The following is a 16,451-nucleotide window of genomic DNA, read 5'->3' as shown; positions in this document are numbered from 1 at the left end:
GCATTTTTCTGAATACATTGAGCCCTGCCTACGCACCCGCCTCAGAGCATACAGCTGTGCATAAGACTTTGTTGCCTATACATCTTGCATAGCTCCTGCAAAACATATGAATGAATGACGTGTGATTGTAGGCTAATATTGTTATTATTGAGCAATATAGGACTTTCTTATCGGGCGGTTGGTTGGCTGACTGTGCTAATAATCTGCTTCTTTCCAGATTCATGAATCACGTCGTCACTAATATTATCAACACTTCTTCCTTAAGTCAAACTACGAGGAATTCAAAGACAATGCATGGTTAACCTGCTCACTGCTGCCACCCAATGGATGGTTTTCTAACTGCAGAAGCTGTTTCTAGCCTACTGCATGTTTTACAGTAGCTGCCGTTATGTCGGTTATGTCCAGACAGTCTGTAATAATGCGCACATGAATTCAGTAAAAGCTGCATATTGTTGCTTTTCGGACAGAAACCAACCTCTTATCTCCAAATTGTATTTGTTTGGGTTTCGTAAATATCCTACTTGATCATAAACTACACTAACCACAGCGTCACACGAAAACATCAACAGATCCGCATGCTTCAAACGTGGCGCCAATCGAATCGACATAGTTTTGTGCTTGTAGATCTGCTACTTTTGCATTTGTTTTGAATTTGACTACTGAAAAGTCACAGTTTTGGACAAACTTATTATGTGACCAGATTTGACTTGAGTCATCGTTGCAAACCTCCAGCTTAATTTTCACCAGAGGAGAAAAAACTGAATGTATTTATTTTCTATCCAAAATGATTTAATAGCACAGGCAGACTCTTCACATACTAGTCTATGTCTGACTAGTAGTCAGACAGATGTCTGTCTAGTAGGCTAGTTTATGTCTGAAATAAATGTCAGTGCTGAAATCGACATGTAAATATGAAATAAATGCTTAAACATTTGCTAGGTGTAATGTTAGAGTCCACAGAAGTGAACCTTAATTTCCAGCCTGTTTTCTCAGCTCGCTGTTTCTCTGCAAGACATTAATCTATAAGCCATATCTCCTAAACTGCTGGGTCAAACTGAACAACCAATATGTCAATTTGAAGCTATGATTCCCTGCTTTCATATGACATTAAAACAAATGAATAATAATCCAATGACCGGCTGCACATTCACATATGAGGTCTCCACCCGACAGCGTGGATATATTCCTTTCAATATATCTTCCAGTGGGTTCATTAATGGCAACGTTAAGCCCATATCCTTTGTTTTAATACTTGTTTGTTGGTGTGTCTTTAGGGGGGGTGGGGCTTCTACTCACAAGAGTAATACAATTATTATTGCCATTATAGTATGGAGGGACGTCTTATCTGCACATTGTCATGGTAACTATCATACCTATTGGATCAACTTGTAAATCTGAATAAAGATTGTTGTTTTCTAATTATTGTATATTATTTTCATTTTTTGTATATTAAACACATACAGTATACACTGGATTTCTCAAAATGTGGTTCAGGAACTCAGGGTTCTTCGAGGGACGTTCTCTAAACGGACCCATTTAAGGCCTGACATCCACATTTAAAAATAATGTTCTAAATCATGACAGTTTTCTGAAATACCTCATGTTTAGATATCATGCAGTGGTGCTCAATATTTCATGTCAAGGACCCCCAAAAATTATATGTAATTGGCCCCCGACCCTCATCTGAAAATATGTTGTTCCAGGGACCCCCTAGAAGCGAAGATTTGAGTTAAAAACGACTATTCACATAATCGGATACAGCAAAATGTACGTATGTTTATTCATTGCTGCATCAATAAAAAATAAAGTGTTTAAAAAAAAAAAAAAACATTCGCTCTGAAAGAATGCAGTATATGTTCAATGATTAGCGCCACATTTTCAAAAATAGCAGATCTACAGTTTGCATGTTCTCCCCGTGTCCCCTACACATGTTTACTGCATGTTTTTTTGTGAGGGTATGGCGACGGCGTGTTTCCTCCTCCGCGTCATCAGTGCCCATACCCGAGGCGGGGTTGGCGAAAGGGCCTTTCTGTGTGGAGTTTGCATGTTCTCCCCGAGTCCCCTAGGGTAGGTACCCTCACAAAAAACATGCAGTAATCCTGGTCTCTAAACTGCCTCCCCCTGGCCAGCCGGGGCGCCTGATGGAGGGGAAAGGAACGTGTTCCTTCCACGAGGGAGGCATCGGTTCTCTTTTTTTTTTGTAGTCTTTAGTTTGGACCCGGCTGGGGAGTCAAACCCCAATCTCTGAGTCTCAGGGTGGACACTCCAACCACAAGGCCACATAGCTGGACACAGAGTGACATTCCGAGTCCGACGCACTGCCATTCCAACTACGTGGCTTCTGTGTAAGGTTAGGTTTAGACATAGTTTTACTGGGGTTACGTTCAGGAATACCTGGTGATGAGACTGGCGAGTGGCGACCTTTCCGAGGTCGCCAGATTTGACCTGCGAGAGTTCTTGAATTCAAGGTTCCTTGAAGGATTCTACATTGACCCTTAAAGTGTGTAACTACAATTTACAATTTAGGCATTTAGCAGACGCTCTTAATCCAGAGCGATTTACATTAAGCAATAACAAAAAGCATGGCATACATCACATGTATAAAAAGTAGTTATCATGAATCATGCGTAAACTAAGAACGTAACAGTGGAGTATCTATGTAAACTATACATACTATACTATAAAATATATTATACATGTGTACTATAAAGTGCTATGACTACATAAAGTGCAATTCTAGAGCTGTCTACATAACAAGCTATAAGTCTGTTTAAAATACTATCTAAGTCTACATAATGTGCTATCTAAGGGGCTAGGCTAGGGCAAGTGCTACGGGCCATGGTGGAGTCTGAAGAGGTGGGTTTTCAGACTACGGCGGAAGATTGGGAGTGAGGCTGCAGTTCTGACTGCAATGGGAAGTGCATTCCATAGTTTTGGAGCCAGAAGGGAGAAGAGTTTGGGACGTGTGGAGCGTTGTCCCGGCGTTTTTAGTGAAGGTACCTCCAGCTTCCCTGCGTTGGCTGATCTGAGTGAGCGGGAGGGTTTGTAGGGTACGATCATACTTGTGAGATATGGGGGGGCCATGCCTTTGGTTGCTTTGAATGCCAGCATCAGAGTTTTGTATTCTGTGCGGGCAGCGCAGAATACAAAACTCTGACACAAAGTGCACACATGGAATAAAATGTGGTGCAATTTGCGTCAGAGTTAAGTTGGGGTCCTTGAAATCATTGTTATAAAGCTTGTGAGGGAGAATCTTCCACACAGCACTTTGAAGCCAAGTGCCAAGCAGGGAGGCATCGGCTGGGGAGTCAAACCCCAATCTCTGAGTCTCAGGGTGGACACTCCAACCACAATGCCACAGAGCTGGACACAGAGTGACATTCCGAGTCCGACGCACTGCCATTCCAACTACGTGGCTTCTGTGTGCGGCAGTGTTGATTTCGTCGACTAAAACTGAGACGAAAAATGTTTGTCGTATACCTTTTTTCACTGGCGAAAACTAAATGGAAACTAAATGAAAACTATAAGACTAAAATGTTAGGAAGGGACTAGTGGACAAGAGATCCAGTAGAAGTCATTTTACACTTGGTTGCATGCTGAAAATAGCAGATCTACAAGCTTGCAAATCTGCTATTTTCAGCAAAGTGTAAAATCAGCCATTACGACGACATCAACCGCCAGAATACATTTTAGTCGACTATTAAATCAACTGTAGATTTAGTCGACTAAAATCGCATGACATTCAGTCGACTAAAACTAGACTAACACAAAAACATTCCAGGTGACTAAAATGTGACTAAAACTAAATTTGAAGTTTCATTCCAAAGACTATGACTAAAACTAAAATAGAAATTTGCTGCCAAAAACAACACTGACTGTGAAGTTAGGTTAGGTTTTTTCTTTTTTTATGTTTTGTTGTGGCTTTCGCCTTTATTTTATATATTTCATGGAGGGACAGACAGTAGGCTGACAGGAAATGGGTAGAGAGATGGGGGGAAGTCATGCAGTAAAGGCCGTCGGGATCGGGAGTCGAACCCGCGGCACACTGCCAGGCTGGATTACCAGCCAATGTGCCTGGACCGCTGAGCCATGGCCCAGGCCGTGCGGTGAGGGACCGGGTTAGTAATGTGGCGAGTCAGAGCACAGTGGACTGTAAGGTAGGGGTATATAGGCAACCTTAGGCACGGGTGCCAACATTGTAGGCCTACTTGTTTTTGATTTTTGGAGAGGTGTGTACTTTATCTTTAATGCTTGATTGTTCTTTTTATCTTTATCTTTATTTTTATTATTTTCATTTTTAGTATCACTATTATTAGTATTTTGTTAGGTGTTTCAGTGCAGCATGCTTCTGGTCTTGATGTAGTGTTTGAGTGGTTTGGAGAGCATCTATGTTCTTTGCCACGCGTCCGAAATGCACCGCACTGCAGCCCAGGGGGGCCCTGAAATGTTGTCTAGCCCGGGGGCCCTTGGTACGGTAAATCCGGCCCTGGAATGTAAGTGTATTGTTCTGTGTTTAATTTATTGTTTTGTCCATGTACTGTATTCACTGTGTTGTGCCCGAGGACCCCCTCTAAAACAAGATGCTACATCTCAAGGGGCTATCCTCTAAAGATGATACATCTCAAGGGGCTATCCTCTAAAGATGATACATCTCAAGGGGCTATCCTCTAAAACCAGATGATACATCTCAAGGGGCTATCCTCTAAAGATGATACATCTCAATGGGCTATCCTCTAAAACCAGATGATACATCTCAAGGGGCTATCCTCTAAAACCAGATGATACATCTCAAGGGGCTATCCTCTAAAACAAGATGATACATCTCAAGGGGCTATCCTCTAAAACCAGATGATACATCTCAAGGGGCTATCCTCTAAAACCAGATGATACATCTCAAGGGGCTATCCTCTAAAACAAGATGATACATCTCAAGGGGCTATCCTCTAAAACCAGATGATACACCTCAAGGGGCTATCCTCTAAAACCAGATGATACATCTCAAGGGGCTATCCTCTAAAACCAGATGATACATCTCAAGGGGCTATCCTCTAAAGATGATACATCTCAAGGGGCTATCCTCTAAAGATGATACATCTCAAGGGGCTATCCTCTAAAACCAGATGATACATCTCAAGGGGCTATCCTCTAAAGATGATACATCTCAAGGGGCTATCCTCTAAAGATGATACATCTCAAGGGGCTATCCTCTAAAACCAGATGGTACATCTCAAGGGGCTATCCTCTAAAACCAGATGATACATCTCAAGGGGCTATCCTCTAAAACAAGATGATACATCTCAAGGGGCTATCCTCTAAAGATGATACATCTCAAGGGGCTATCCTCTAAAGATGGTACATCTCAAGGGGCTATCCTCTAAAGATGATACATCTCAAGGGGCTATCCTCTAAAGATGATACATCTCAAGGGGCTATCCTCTAAAGATGATACATCTCAAGGGGCTATCCTCTAAAGGAAATACATTTTCAATATATATATTGACACAGGGGAGGGTTATCACTGGCACACATGGCATAAGAGTGAGACATATTGAGTATTTATTTTTCTTTTAAAATTAAATATATATATATATACACAAAAAAAAGGTTTAGTCAGTCAGTTCAAATAAATAAGTCAGATCAAACGTATCTACTCGTGACTGGGGAGGGATTCTGGGAAAGCAAAGCAAAGCAAAGTTCTTTGTTTACCCAGGGTGAATGGACTAAGCTCGACAAACTTGTTTACAGCCAGACCCTGCTCATGGTAGGGGTTCAATGCCTTGCACAAGGGCACTTCAGCGGTGGTAATTTGAACGTGCCGGTCCGGGGATACGAACTGGCGACCTTCCGATAACAAGACCGCTCCGCAAACCGTTCGGCCACCGCTGCCCCTGTACAAACTGTAGGTGGGTTTAATAATCATTACATCCTGATGTGAAAGAACATATTTCTAAGGTTGTTATGTGTGTCCTATATGGACACTCAAAACCAATTGGGGATATTTCATTTTGATGTGGTGTCATAATTATATATGGCACACGGACTATCACGCAAATGAAAACAGGGCACTTAATGTGAAAAAGGTTGCAGACCCCAGCTGCTGTAAGGCACTAAATTCAGCATTTTTCTAGTTTCTATATGGTTTATGTTGCAACAGTATTAAGGTGCTGTTCGGCGTGCAGAATGTCTCTCTCTCTGTCACTTCGCTTTCACTTCTCATTTGTCAGCGTCCTATTTGTCTCTGACTGTGTGTCCTCATGTGGATCGCTGGTGGTTACCATGACAACTGTGGCAGCGGTGGCCGAACGGATAGCGGCGCGGTATAGATACCGGAAGGTTCCCAGTTCGAATCAGCCGTCCGACACGTTAAAATTACCACCGCTGAAATGCCCTTGAACAACATCAACCACTACGATGAAATGTGTTCTATGAGCAGGGCCTGGCTGGAAACAAGTTCTTGAGCTTAGCCCAGATACCCTGGGTAAATATAGATTTCATTTCATTTCATTTCAACCACAGGGAGGCCACTGATTGATTGAAGTATTTATTAACAGTTTGCAGAATTACAGTACATTTCAAGCACAACTCAATACAAAAGACTGTTAACTGTGAGTGGACGACCCAATAAAGCATTACACTTGTTTACAAGAGGGTCCACCATGTTCAATTCATCATAACATTTAGAGACGTACAAATAGACACTTCTATATAGCCAAAGAACAGAACAGGAATTCATCATAAAGAGCGAATCTTGTGGACCAGACCCATTGCAAGATGCTGTACGTAGTATACTCTGTCGTCGACCCTAAGCCATTCCAGCCGGTCAAAGTGGGCAGGGGTGAGGTGGGTTCGGGGAGTGAGGCCAATTAAGTAGTAACCTGACCAGTTTGCTTTGGGAAGTCTGGAGCTTAGAGTATATAAGGTCTGGAGCCTTAAAGTTGGCTATAAGCAATAATATGTCTACATTTTAATGACCCTTTTTTGGTATTCAGACAGCCAGCAATGGGTAGAACGCTCCGGAACAAAAAATTAGTCTCTGTGACACATCTAGGGGCCGCAATCTGCATTCAAAGATGTTGCTAGAAGCTTTGTCATTGGTCGAAAAAAAAAAACCTGGTCGTAATGACTAACCAATCAGGAAGTAGACAGGCAAATCGACCAATGACAAAGCTTCTACTGGCAAACTGCTGTTAATAAAGTATTAAATCAAACAATATTATAGAAACTTTACAGAAAAAAACAAAAACAAACCCGAAATCGCTTATAATAAGCGGACCTGGCAACGCCGAGTGGAATAGTAAGAGAGTGGCGACACGCTTTGATCTCGCCGGCTATAGTTCCAAACATTGGAACTATCCTATTGAGATAGAACAACGAGCACTTTCGCATTCCATTTGTTACCGCTGTCAACGCTATAGTTTCGCCACTTGTTCCACTCGGGTCGGCCTTTAACTCCCGGCCGCTGATTGGCTGAGGCCTTAACTCCGGCCGCTGATTGGCTGAGGCCCCGTCACGTGCGCAGAGGGTTTTGCACGTCAGAGGCAGAGCAGTCAGTCAGTCAGTCAGTCAGAGAGAGAGAGGCAGCAACAACAACAGAAAGGACAAACTCTTCATTTTCCTTTTATTACAACTCCAGGAGACATTTTCTTTTTGGAGGAGGAGGAGGAGGAGGAGCAAGCAGCCCCGATATACGTTCTTTGTTGGATAATATATATATATATTTTTTTTAAAGAGACAAAGACAATTTGTTTTGACGAGAAAGCAGCAGCAGCAGCAGCAGCAGCAGCAGCAGCAGCAGCAGCAGATGGGGCCGATATGAATATAACACACAGTATAACTGCTGTCTGTCTGTCTGTCTGTCACAGGGAGTCTGTAGGCTAGACACTGTTGTTTATTGGAAGCCTGTGTGTGTGTGTGTGTGTGTGTGTGTGTGTGTGTGTGTGTGTGTGTTGTTAAGCTAGCGTTTTAGCTGCTGATATGACGTGAAAAAACAGTGTTGCTGGTGTAGGTACTATTAAAGGTACGGGGACCTACAGGTTGGCTATTAGGGTGCTACTAGGGTGCTATGGACGCTAGGGTGGACTAACAGGTTGCTATAGGGTGCTATGGACTCTAGGGTGGACTAACGGTTGGACTAACGGCGACCACAAGGGACTCCAGGGGGGGATTATGGCAGCGGTGTGTGACTGACTGAGTGACATGCTGTCACTGACGTGGAGGAAGAAGAAGAAGAAAAATGTCCATTTATAGGTAACGTTCTTTTCTTCTCCAACCCCCAAGATAAGGTAGTTGTTTGTTTTTTACCTACTTCACTTCTTCCAGGGCGTTTTGTTTGTGTATTATATTGTGTACTATAGTAGTATTCATAATTAATACATAGACCCTCCGGGTTGGTTTGATGGTAACGGTCGCTGCTGCCTGGAACCACCTGTCTGTTCTCAAGGTGACAGCCAGGGTGGTGGGGGTGGTTGTTGCTCCATCCATCCATCCCCCTCTCCTCTCCTCTGGGGGTGACATACAGAGAGATCCCCCTGTCCTCTCCTCTCCTCTGGGGGGTGACAGACCTAGAGATCCCCCTGTCCTCTCCTCTCCTCTGGGGGGTGACAGACCTAGAGATCCCCCTGTCCTCTCCTCTGGGGGGTGACAGACCTAGAGATCCCCCTGTCCTCTCCTCTCCTCTCCTCCCCTCTGGGGGGTGACAGACCTAGAGATCCCCCTGTCCTCTCCTCTCCTCTCCTCTCCTCTCCTCTCCTCTCCTCTCCTCTCCTCTGGGGGTGACAGACAGAGAGATCCCCCTGTCCTCACCTCTCCTCTGGGGGTGACAGACCTAGAGATCCCCCTGTCCTCTCCTGTCCTCTGTGGGGTGACAGACAGATAGATCCCCCTGTCCTCTCCTGTCCTCTGGGGGGTGACAGACAGATAGATCCCCCTGTCCTCTCCTGTCCTCTGGGGGGGTGACAGACAGATAGATCCCCCTGTCCTCTCCTGTCTTCTGGGGGGTGACAGACAGATAGATCCCCCTGTCCTCTCCTGTCCTCTGGGGGGTGACAGACAGATAGATCCCCCTGTCCTCTCCTGTCCTCTGGGGGGTGACAGACAGATAGATCCCCCTGTCCTCTCCTGTCTTCTGGGGGGTGACAGACATATAGATCCCCCTGTCCTCTCCTGTCCTCTGGGGGGTGACAGACAGATAGATCCCCCTGTCCTCTCCTGTCCTCTGGGGGGTGACAGACCTAGAGATCCCCCTGTCCTCTCCTGTCCTCTGGGGGGTGACAGACCTAGAGATCCCCCTGTCCTCTCCTGTCCTCTGTGGGGTGACAGACAGATAGATCCCCCTGTCCTCTCCTGTCCTCTGTGGGGTGACAGACAGATAGATCCCCCTGTCCTCTCCTGTCCTCTGTGGGGTGACATACCGATAGATCCTCCTGTCCTCTGTGGGGTGACAGACAGATAGATCCCCCTGTCCTCTCCTGTCCTCTGGGGGGTGACAGACCTAGAGACCCCCCTGTCCTCTCCTGTCCTCTGGGGGGTGGCAGACAGATAGATCCCCCTGTCCTCTCCTGTCCTCTGGGGGGTGACAGACAGAGAGACAAACCCCTGCATTCTCCATTCTCCATTCGCATTCTGGGGGGGGGTCGGCGGATGCCTTCTCTTCTCTCCCTCTAAACAGCGGTGTAGTCCAGGGTATTCACCACCAGAACCGGTGTACCACCACCACCGCCACCCAGCTCTTTGACTGGACCGCGGTAGTTTGACTCGTATGGAAATATTCCACATTTCTGAGACGGTTTATTTACAGTTGTGACGACACAAAGACAACAACTCCCTGAACAATATCGCTGCAAGAGACAGTAGAGTTTAATTGATATTAATCAATTACTGAATACATTTTCACCCATTCTTGACATTATTCCGGTAGAGTGTCTCTGCCCTATAGCGGTCGCTTTATCGCCTTTTAAGGCGCATTACTGGCTATTATTGTAGGCCGATTAGCACCAGTGCCAACATACTATATGGATGGTGGTGGGGTCACAGCAGAATGAATGAATGAATAGTTTATTTCGGTGCTTTACATTTACATGTTTACATTTACATGTTTACATTTACATGTTTACATTTACAAGTTTCATCATTTGCGTTTAAGTTTTTTTTACAAAGGGGTAGCACCGAAAAGGTCTAGGCTGAAGCCCAAGCTTATTTTGCCTAGCCTTTTTTAAGAAAAGAAACAAAATACAAAATGAATACAAAGAAAATAAACAAAATACAAAGGAAACATAAATAAAGCATTTTTTTTTAGAACTTAGTCTTTTTTAGAACTTATGATAATAATCTTATGTTAATGTTTAATAATGTTAATAATAATGATCTTATGATAATGTTTTATATCTATTTAATACGCCCACCTCCCCCTCCTCCTCCACAGCTAGCATCATCAGTGCACCACTGGTTGGCGGGAGACCCTCCGTGCCCAGCCGTTACCAGAGAGCCCCATGTCTGCCAACTCCTCCTCCTCGCCCCCCTCCTCCTCCATCGCCTCCATCGCCGCCTCGACAGTCGTGGGCTCGTCGTCGTCGACGTTCCGGTTCGTGCCGGCCTTCTGCCTGGGCGTGGCGGCCGTGCTGGCGTTCCAGTTGGCCTGGGGAGGCCTGAGCGTCACCTCCTTCTTCCTGAAGCTGTTCGTCTACGCCTCCTTCGCCCTGCTCTGCTTCCTGGCCGGCAGCGCGGCGCTGCTGGTGCGCCGGAGCCCGCCCCGGGCGGTCCGCTTCGACCGCGAGCGGAGGCAGCTGGCCGGGCAGCTGGAGTTCTTCAGCAAGCTCATGGTGAGAGGAGTGTTTTGTTGTCGCTCGAGAATCCTTCTTCTTTATTTCTTCTCATGCCTGTATTAAAGGTCTCCTCTACTCTGTTGGCCCATTTAGGCCTGACGTCGAAATAAAAAAAAAAGTCTTCTGAAAGAATATATATTCAAAGATTTGTGCCGCATTTCCCCCGATTTTTCAAAAATAGCAGACCTACACGCTCGGTGGCGCGCTATGAGCTTGTAGATCTGCTATTTTTCAATAGCTAAAAGTATAACATAATGCTTAGTTAAAACACCAAAAGGGGTTCCCGCCCAGAATGGGTTAGGAAGTAGAACAGTGGCTCTCAAACTTTATCAAGTCATGGGGTTTTAACCATAGACGTATATACATAGACGCCCTTTCCGGCTCTGAGGCACGTGTCATCAATTGAAGGCGGAAGCATTAGCGGAAGCTAAGGCGCGTAACATAAGTCCCGGAAAAGACTCGCTGTGATTGGCCAGTAGTCACTTGAGTGACAGCGAGAGACATGGAGGAGTCGCATGAGTGACGTCCCTTGGGCAGCGACGCAGTCGCCTTCAGCAAATGCCTTCAGCACTTCTAAATAAGAAAGCTGCGGAGAACTGTTGCTTTGTGTTCACTCTTTAATGTTTTCTGTTAGTAATCTAATCCCCCCTGGCTCTGATGTTGTATTGTTAATAACTTTGTTGTTTGTGTTCGTTTGTTTGTCTTGTTTTGTATTGTAATGTATATTGTCATGACTGTTATAAAGATTAAAAAAAGAAAAATCCTTCAGCACTGCACTTCCGCCTTCATTGGGATACACGTCGCTCCAATGAACTGCAACGGCCAGTGAGGCATCTATTTCTTATATCTATGGTTTTAACCCTGTGAGAACCACTGACAGAAACATAGGGTTTTAACCCTGTGAGAACCACTGACAGAAACATGGGGTTTTAACCCTGTGAGAACCACTGATATAGAAACATGGGGTTTTAACCCTGTGAGAACCACTGACAGAAACATGGGGTTTTAACCCTGTGAGAACCACTGACAGAAACATGGGGTTTTAACCCTGTGAGAACCACTGACATAGAAACATGGGGTTTAACCCTGTGAGAACCACTGACAGAAACATGGGGTTTTAACCCTGTGAGAACCACTGATATAGAAACATGGGGTTTTAACCCTGTGAGAACCACTGATATAGAAACATGGGGTTTTAACCCTGTGAGAACCACTGATATAGAAACATGGGGTTTTAACCCTGTGAGAACCACTGACAGAAACATGGGGTTTTAACCCTGTGAGAACCACTGACATAGAAACATGGGGTTTAACCCTGTGAGAACCACTGACAGAAACATGGGGTTTTAACCCTGTGAGAACCACTGATATAGAAACATGGGGTTTTAACCCTGTGAGAACCACTGATATAGAAACATGGGGTTTTAACCCTGTGAGAACCACTGACAGAAACATGGGGTTTTAACCCTGTGAGAACCACTGACAGAAACATGGGGTTTTAACCCTGTGAGAACCACTGACATAGAAACATGGGGTTTAACCCTGTGAGAACCACTGACAGAAACATGGGGTTTTAACCCTGTGAGAACCACTGATATAGAAACATGGGGTTTTAACCCTGTGAGAACCACTGATATAGAAACATGGGGTTTTAACCCTGTGAGAACCACTGATATAGAAACATGGGGTTTTAACCCTGTGAGAACCACTGATATAGAAACATGGGGTTTTAACCCTGTGAGAACCACTGACATAGAAACATGGGGTTTTAACCCTGTGAGAACCACTGACAGAAACATGGGGTTTTAACCCTGTGAGAACCACTGACATAGAAACATGGGGTTTTAACCCTGTGAGAACCACTGATATAGAAACATGGGGTTTTAACCCTGTGAGAACCACTGATATAGAAACATGGGGTTTTAACCCTGTGAGAACCACTGACAGAAACATGGGGTTTTAACCCTGTGAGAACCACTGATATAGAAACATGGGGTTTTAACCCTGTGAGAACCACTGACAGAAACATGGGGTTTTAACCCTGTGAGAACCACTGACAGAAACATGGGGTTTTAACCCTGTGAGAACCACTGATATAGAAACATGGGGTTTTAACCCTGTGAGAACCACTGATATAGAAACATGGGGTTTCAACCCTGTGAGATCCACTGATATAGAAACATGGGGTTTTAACCCTGTGAGAACCACTGACGGACACATGGGGTTTTAACCCTGTGAGAACCACTGACAGAAACATGGGGTTTTAACCCTGTGAGAACCACTGACAGAAACATGGGGTTTTAACCCTGTGAGAACCACTGACAGAAACATGGGGTTTAACCCTGTGAGAACCACTGACAGAAACATGGGGTTTAACCCTGTGAGAACCACTGACAGAAACATGGGGTTTTAACCCTGTGAGAACCACTGACATAGAAACATGGGGTTTTAACCCTGTGAGAACCACTGATATAGAAACATGGGGTTTTAACCCTGTGAGAACCACTGATATAGAAACATGGGGTTTTAACCCTGTGAGAACCACTGACAGAAACATGGGGTTTTAACCCTGTGAGAACCACTGATATAGAAACATGGGGTTTTAACCCTGTGAGAACCACTGACAGAAACATGGGGTTTTAACCCTGTGAGAACCACTGACAGAAACATGGGGTTTTAACCCTGTGAGAACCACTGATATAGAAACATGGGGTTTCAACCCTGTGAGAACCACTGATATAGAAACATGGGGTTTTAACCCTGTGAGAACCACTGATATAGAAACATGGGGTTTCAACCCTGTGAGAACCACTGACAGAAACATGGGGGTTTAACCCTGTGAGAACCACTGACAGAAACATGGGGTTTTTCAGAAAAGGCAATTGTGGAATCTTTTCTCAGGTCTAAATGGGTTAAAACCAGCAACAATGTATCTACACACAGTACATTACACGTACATGAGAAAGATCAATTTAAACCAGCAACAATGTATCTACACACAGTACATTACACGTACATGAGAAAGATCAATTAAAACCAGCAACAATGTATCTAGACACAGTACATTACACGTACATGAGAAAGATCAATTAAAACCAGCAACAATGTATCTACACACAGTACATTACACGTACATGAGAAAGATCAATTAAAACCAGCAACAATGTATCTACTAATGTACTAATCAGTACATTACACGTACATGTAATGGATTAAAGTTGTCATTCGGCCACGAGTCACGGCTGACTTCGGTCTCCTGCATGTTGCGCAGCGAAAATAGCCGATCTACAAGCTCTCAAATGTCCATTTTAAAGAACCATAGGCAACAGAGCGTCGCAGTCCCGCCCCCTCGAGAGACCCGGAAAAGAATTCCCCGTTAATTTTCCTCCTAAAAATGTCTTCTACATCCTTCGACAGTTTTCTGAAAAAGCTATGTTTCTATGTCAGTCGTTCTTCGATTTTTCAAAAATAGCAGATCTACAAGCTCATAGCGCGCCACTCGGTGGCGCGCTATGAGCTTGTAGATCTGCTATTTTTCAACAGCTAACATCAACAGCTAACACCAAAAGGGGTTCCCGCCCAAAATGGGTTAAAGACGTTTACGCGGCGGGCAAAGCCAACTGGAGTTGTGACACATCATGACAATAAACACAATACTTTTGGCCGAACAAATACTTAGAAAGAAGAAAAAACTGTGACGCTCTATATGTTATATTTTCAATAAAATCGACACATATGTGACTAAATTTGACCGAGGGACTGCCATTGGATTTTTTTGAATTTTCGTTTTTTCACGTCATATGAAAGCAGGGAATCATAGCTTCAAATTGACATATTGGTTGTTCAGTTTGACCCACCAGTTTTGGAGATATGGCTTATAGAGTAATGTCTTGCAGAAAACAGCAAGTTGAGAAAACAGGCTTGAAAGGTTCACTTCTGTGGTCTCTAACATTACACCTAGTTACATGTTTAAGCATTTATTTCATATTTACATTTCGATTTCAGCTCTGACATTTTTTTCAGACAGGCTCTAGTATGTGAAGAGTCTGCCTGTGCTATTAACTCATTTTGGAAAAAATGGTGAAAAGCTGTAATTTGCGCGATGGCAGTCTCTCAGTCAAATCTGGTCACATATTGTGTTAATTGTTTAGGAAACAAGGCGCTACACTGTTTCACAATTATCGCATAATGGGACTTGGTGTGTCTTTTCTGTCGTGACATCTTGCTTAACCATTTAGAGGTCGATTCTACAAAATGTCTTCTAAATCCTTTTTTTTCTGAAAAACCCTATGTTTCTAATATGTCAGTACGTCAGTCAATGAATCATTTTCATGTCAAGGACCCCCAGAATTATGTAAATGGCTGCCACCGACCCCCATCTGCAAATATGTTGTTCCAGCCAGGGACCCCCCGGAAGCAAAGATTTTGGAGTTAAAAAACGTTCGCTCTGAAAGAATAAATATTCAAAGATTTTCACCACATTTTCACTATTTTTTTCAAAAATAGCAGATCTACAAGCTAGTGCTGCGCTACGAGCTTGTATATCTGCTATTTTTCAATAGCTAAAGTATAACCTAATGCTTAAAACAGACAGACAGACAGACAGACAACATTTGACCCTGTGGGTTGATATATGGGGTCAACTCTACCCTATGGGGTCAACATTGTACCCTGTGGGTTGATATATGGGGTCAACTCTACCCTATGGGGTCAACATTGTACCCTGTGGGTTGGTATATGGGGGTCAACTCTACCCTATGGGGTCAACATTGTACCCTGTGGGTTGATATATGGGGTCAACTCTCCCCTATGAGGTCAACATTTGACCCTGAGGGTTGATATATGGGGTCAACTCTACCCTATGGGGTCAACATTTGACCCTGAGGGTTGATATATGGGGTCAACTCTACCCTATGGGGTCAACATTTGACCCTGAGGGTTGATATATGGGGTCAACTCTACCCTATGGGGTCAACATTGTACCCTGTGGGTTGGTATGGGGTCAACTCTACCCTATGGGGTCAACATTGTACCCTGAGGGTCAAGGACCACAAACACCACGCTGTGTTTACCTTTCAGCTCTGTAGGATCAAAGTTGAGCAATACTGAGCAAGGTTTAAGCTGCTTAACGTCAACATTTTGTGTGTTATGTATATTTTCCTGTGTTCTTGTTCCTTTTTTCTTTTGTTTTGTTTAGTGCAGGGGGTCTTCAACCTTTTTTACCAAGACCAAGGACCCCCTTAGCTGAGAGAGAGAAAGACCAAGGACCCCCTTAGCTGAGAGAGAGAAAGACCAAGGACCCCCTTAGCTGAGAGAGAGAAAGACCAAGGACCCCCTTAGCTGAGAGAGAGAAAGACCAAGGACCCCCTTAGCTGAGAGAGAGAAAGACCAAGGACCCCCTTAGCTGAGAGAGAGAAAGACCAAGGACCCCCTTAGCTGAGAGAGAGAAAGACCAAGGACCAGCTTAGCTGAGAGAGAGAAAGATGAAGCAGGGAGCACCCCCCCCACCACTACTTATTGTATCAAATTGCTGAAAATAGCTGATCTACAAGCTCACAACGCGTCGCAGCGCGACACGTTGTGAGCTTGTAGATCAGCTATTTTCGCTTATTTTTGTCAAAGTGCTCTTAC

At 44.4% G+C, this 16,451-nt stretch overlaps 1 protein-coding gene across 3 annotated transcripts in view; it reads left to right on the top strand.

Annotated features, from left to right (window-relative positions):
• Positions 1 to 7,574: 7,574 nt before the first annotated feature.
• snx25 (sorting nexin 25) overlaps positions 7,575 to 16,451 on the top strand; it is a 146,928-nt gene continuing 138,051 nt past the window's right edge. For all 3 annotated transcript variants that reach the window (XM_079531283.1, XM_079531282.1, XM_079531281.1), the window contains exons 1-2: positions 7,575 to 8,247; positions 10,421 to 10,817. In XM_079531283.1, coding sequence (XP_079387409.1) covers positions 10,488 to 10,817 — 330 coding nt within the window. In that variant the 5' untranslated portion in view covers positions 7,575 to 8,247; positions 10,421 to 10,487. The remainder of the gene's footprint in view (positions 8,248 to 10,420; positions 10,818 to 16,451) is intronic.

This window comes from Electrona antarctica (genome assembly GCF_951216825.1).
Source record: "Electrona antarctica genome assembly, contig: scaffold_49, whole genome shotgun sequence".
NCBI classification, from domain to species: domain Eukaryota; kingdom Metazoa; phylum Chordata; class Actinopteri; order Myctophiformes; family Myctophidae; genus Electrona; species Electrona antarctica.
Note: the sequence above shows the minus strand (reverse complement) of the source record. Positions and strands in the feature narration are given on the sequence as shown.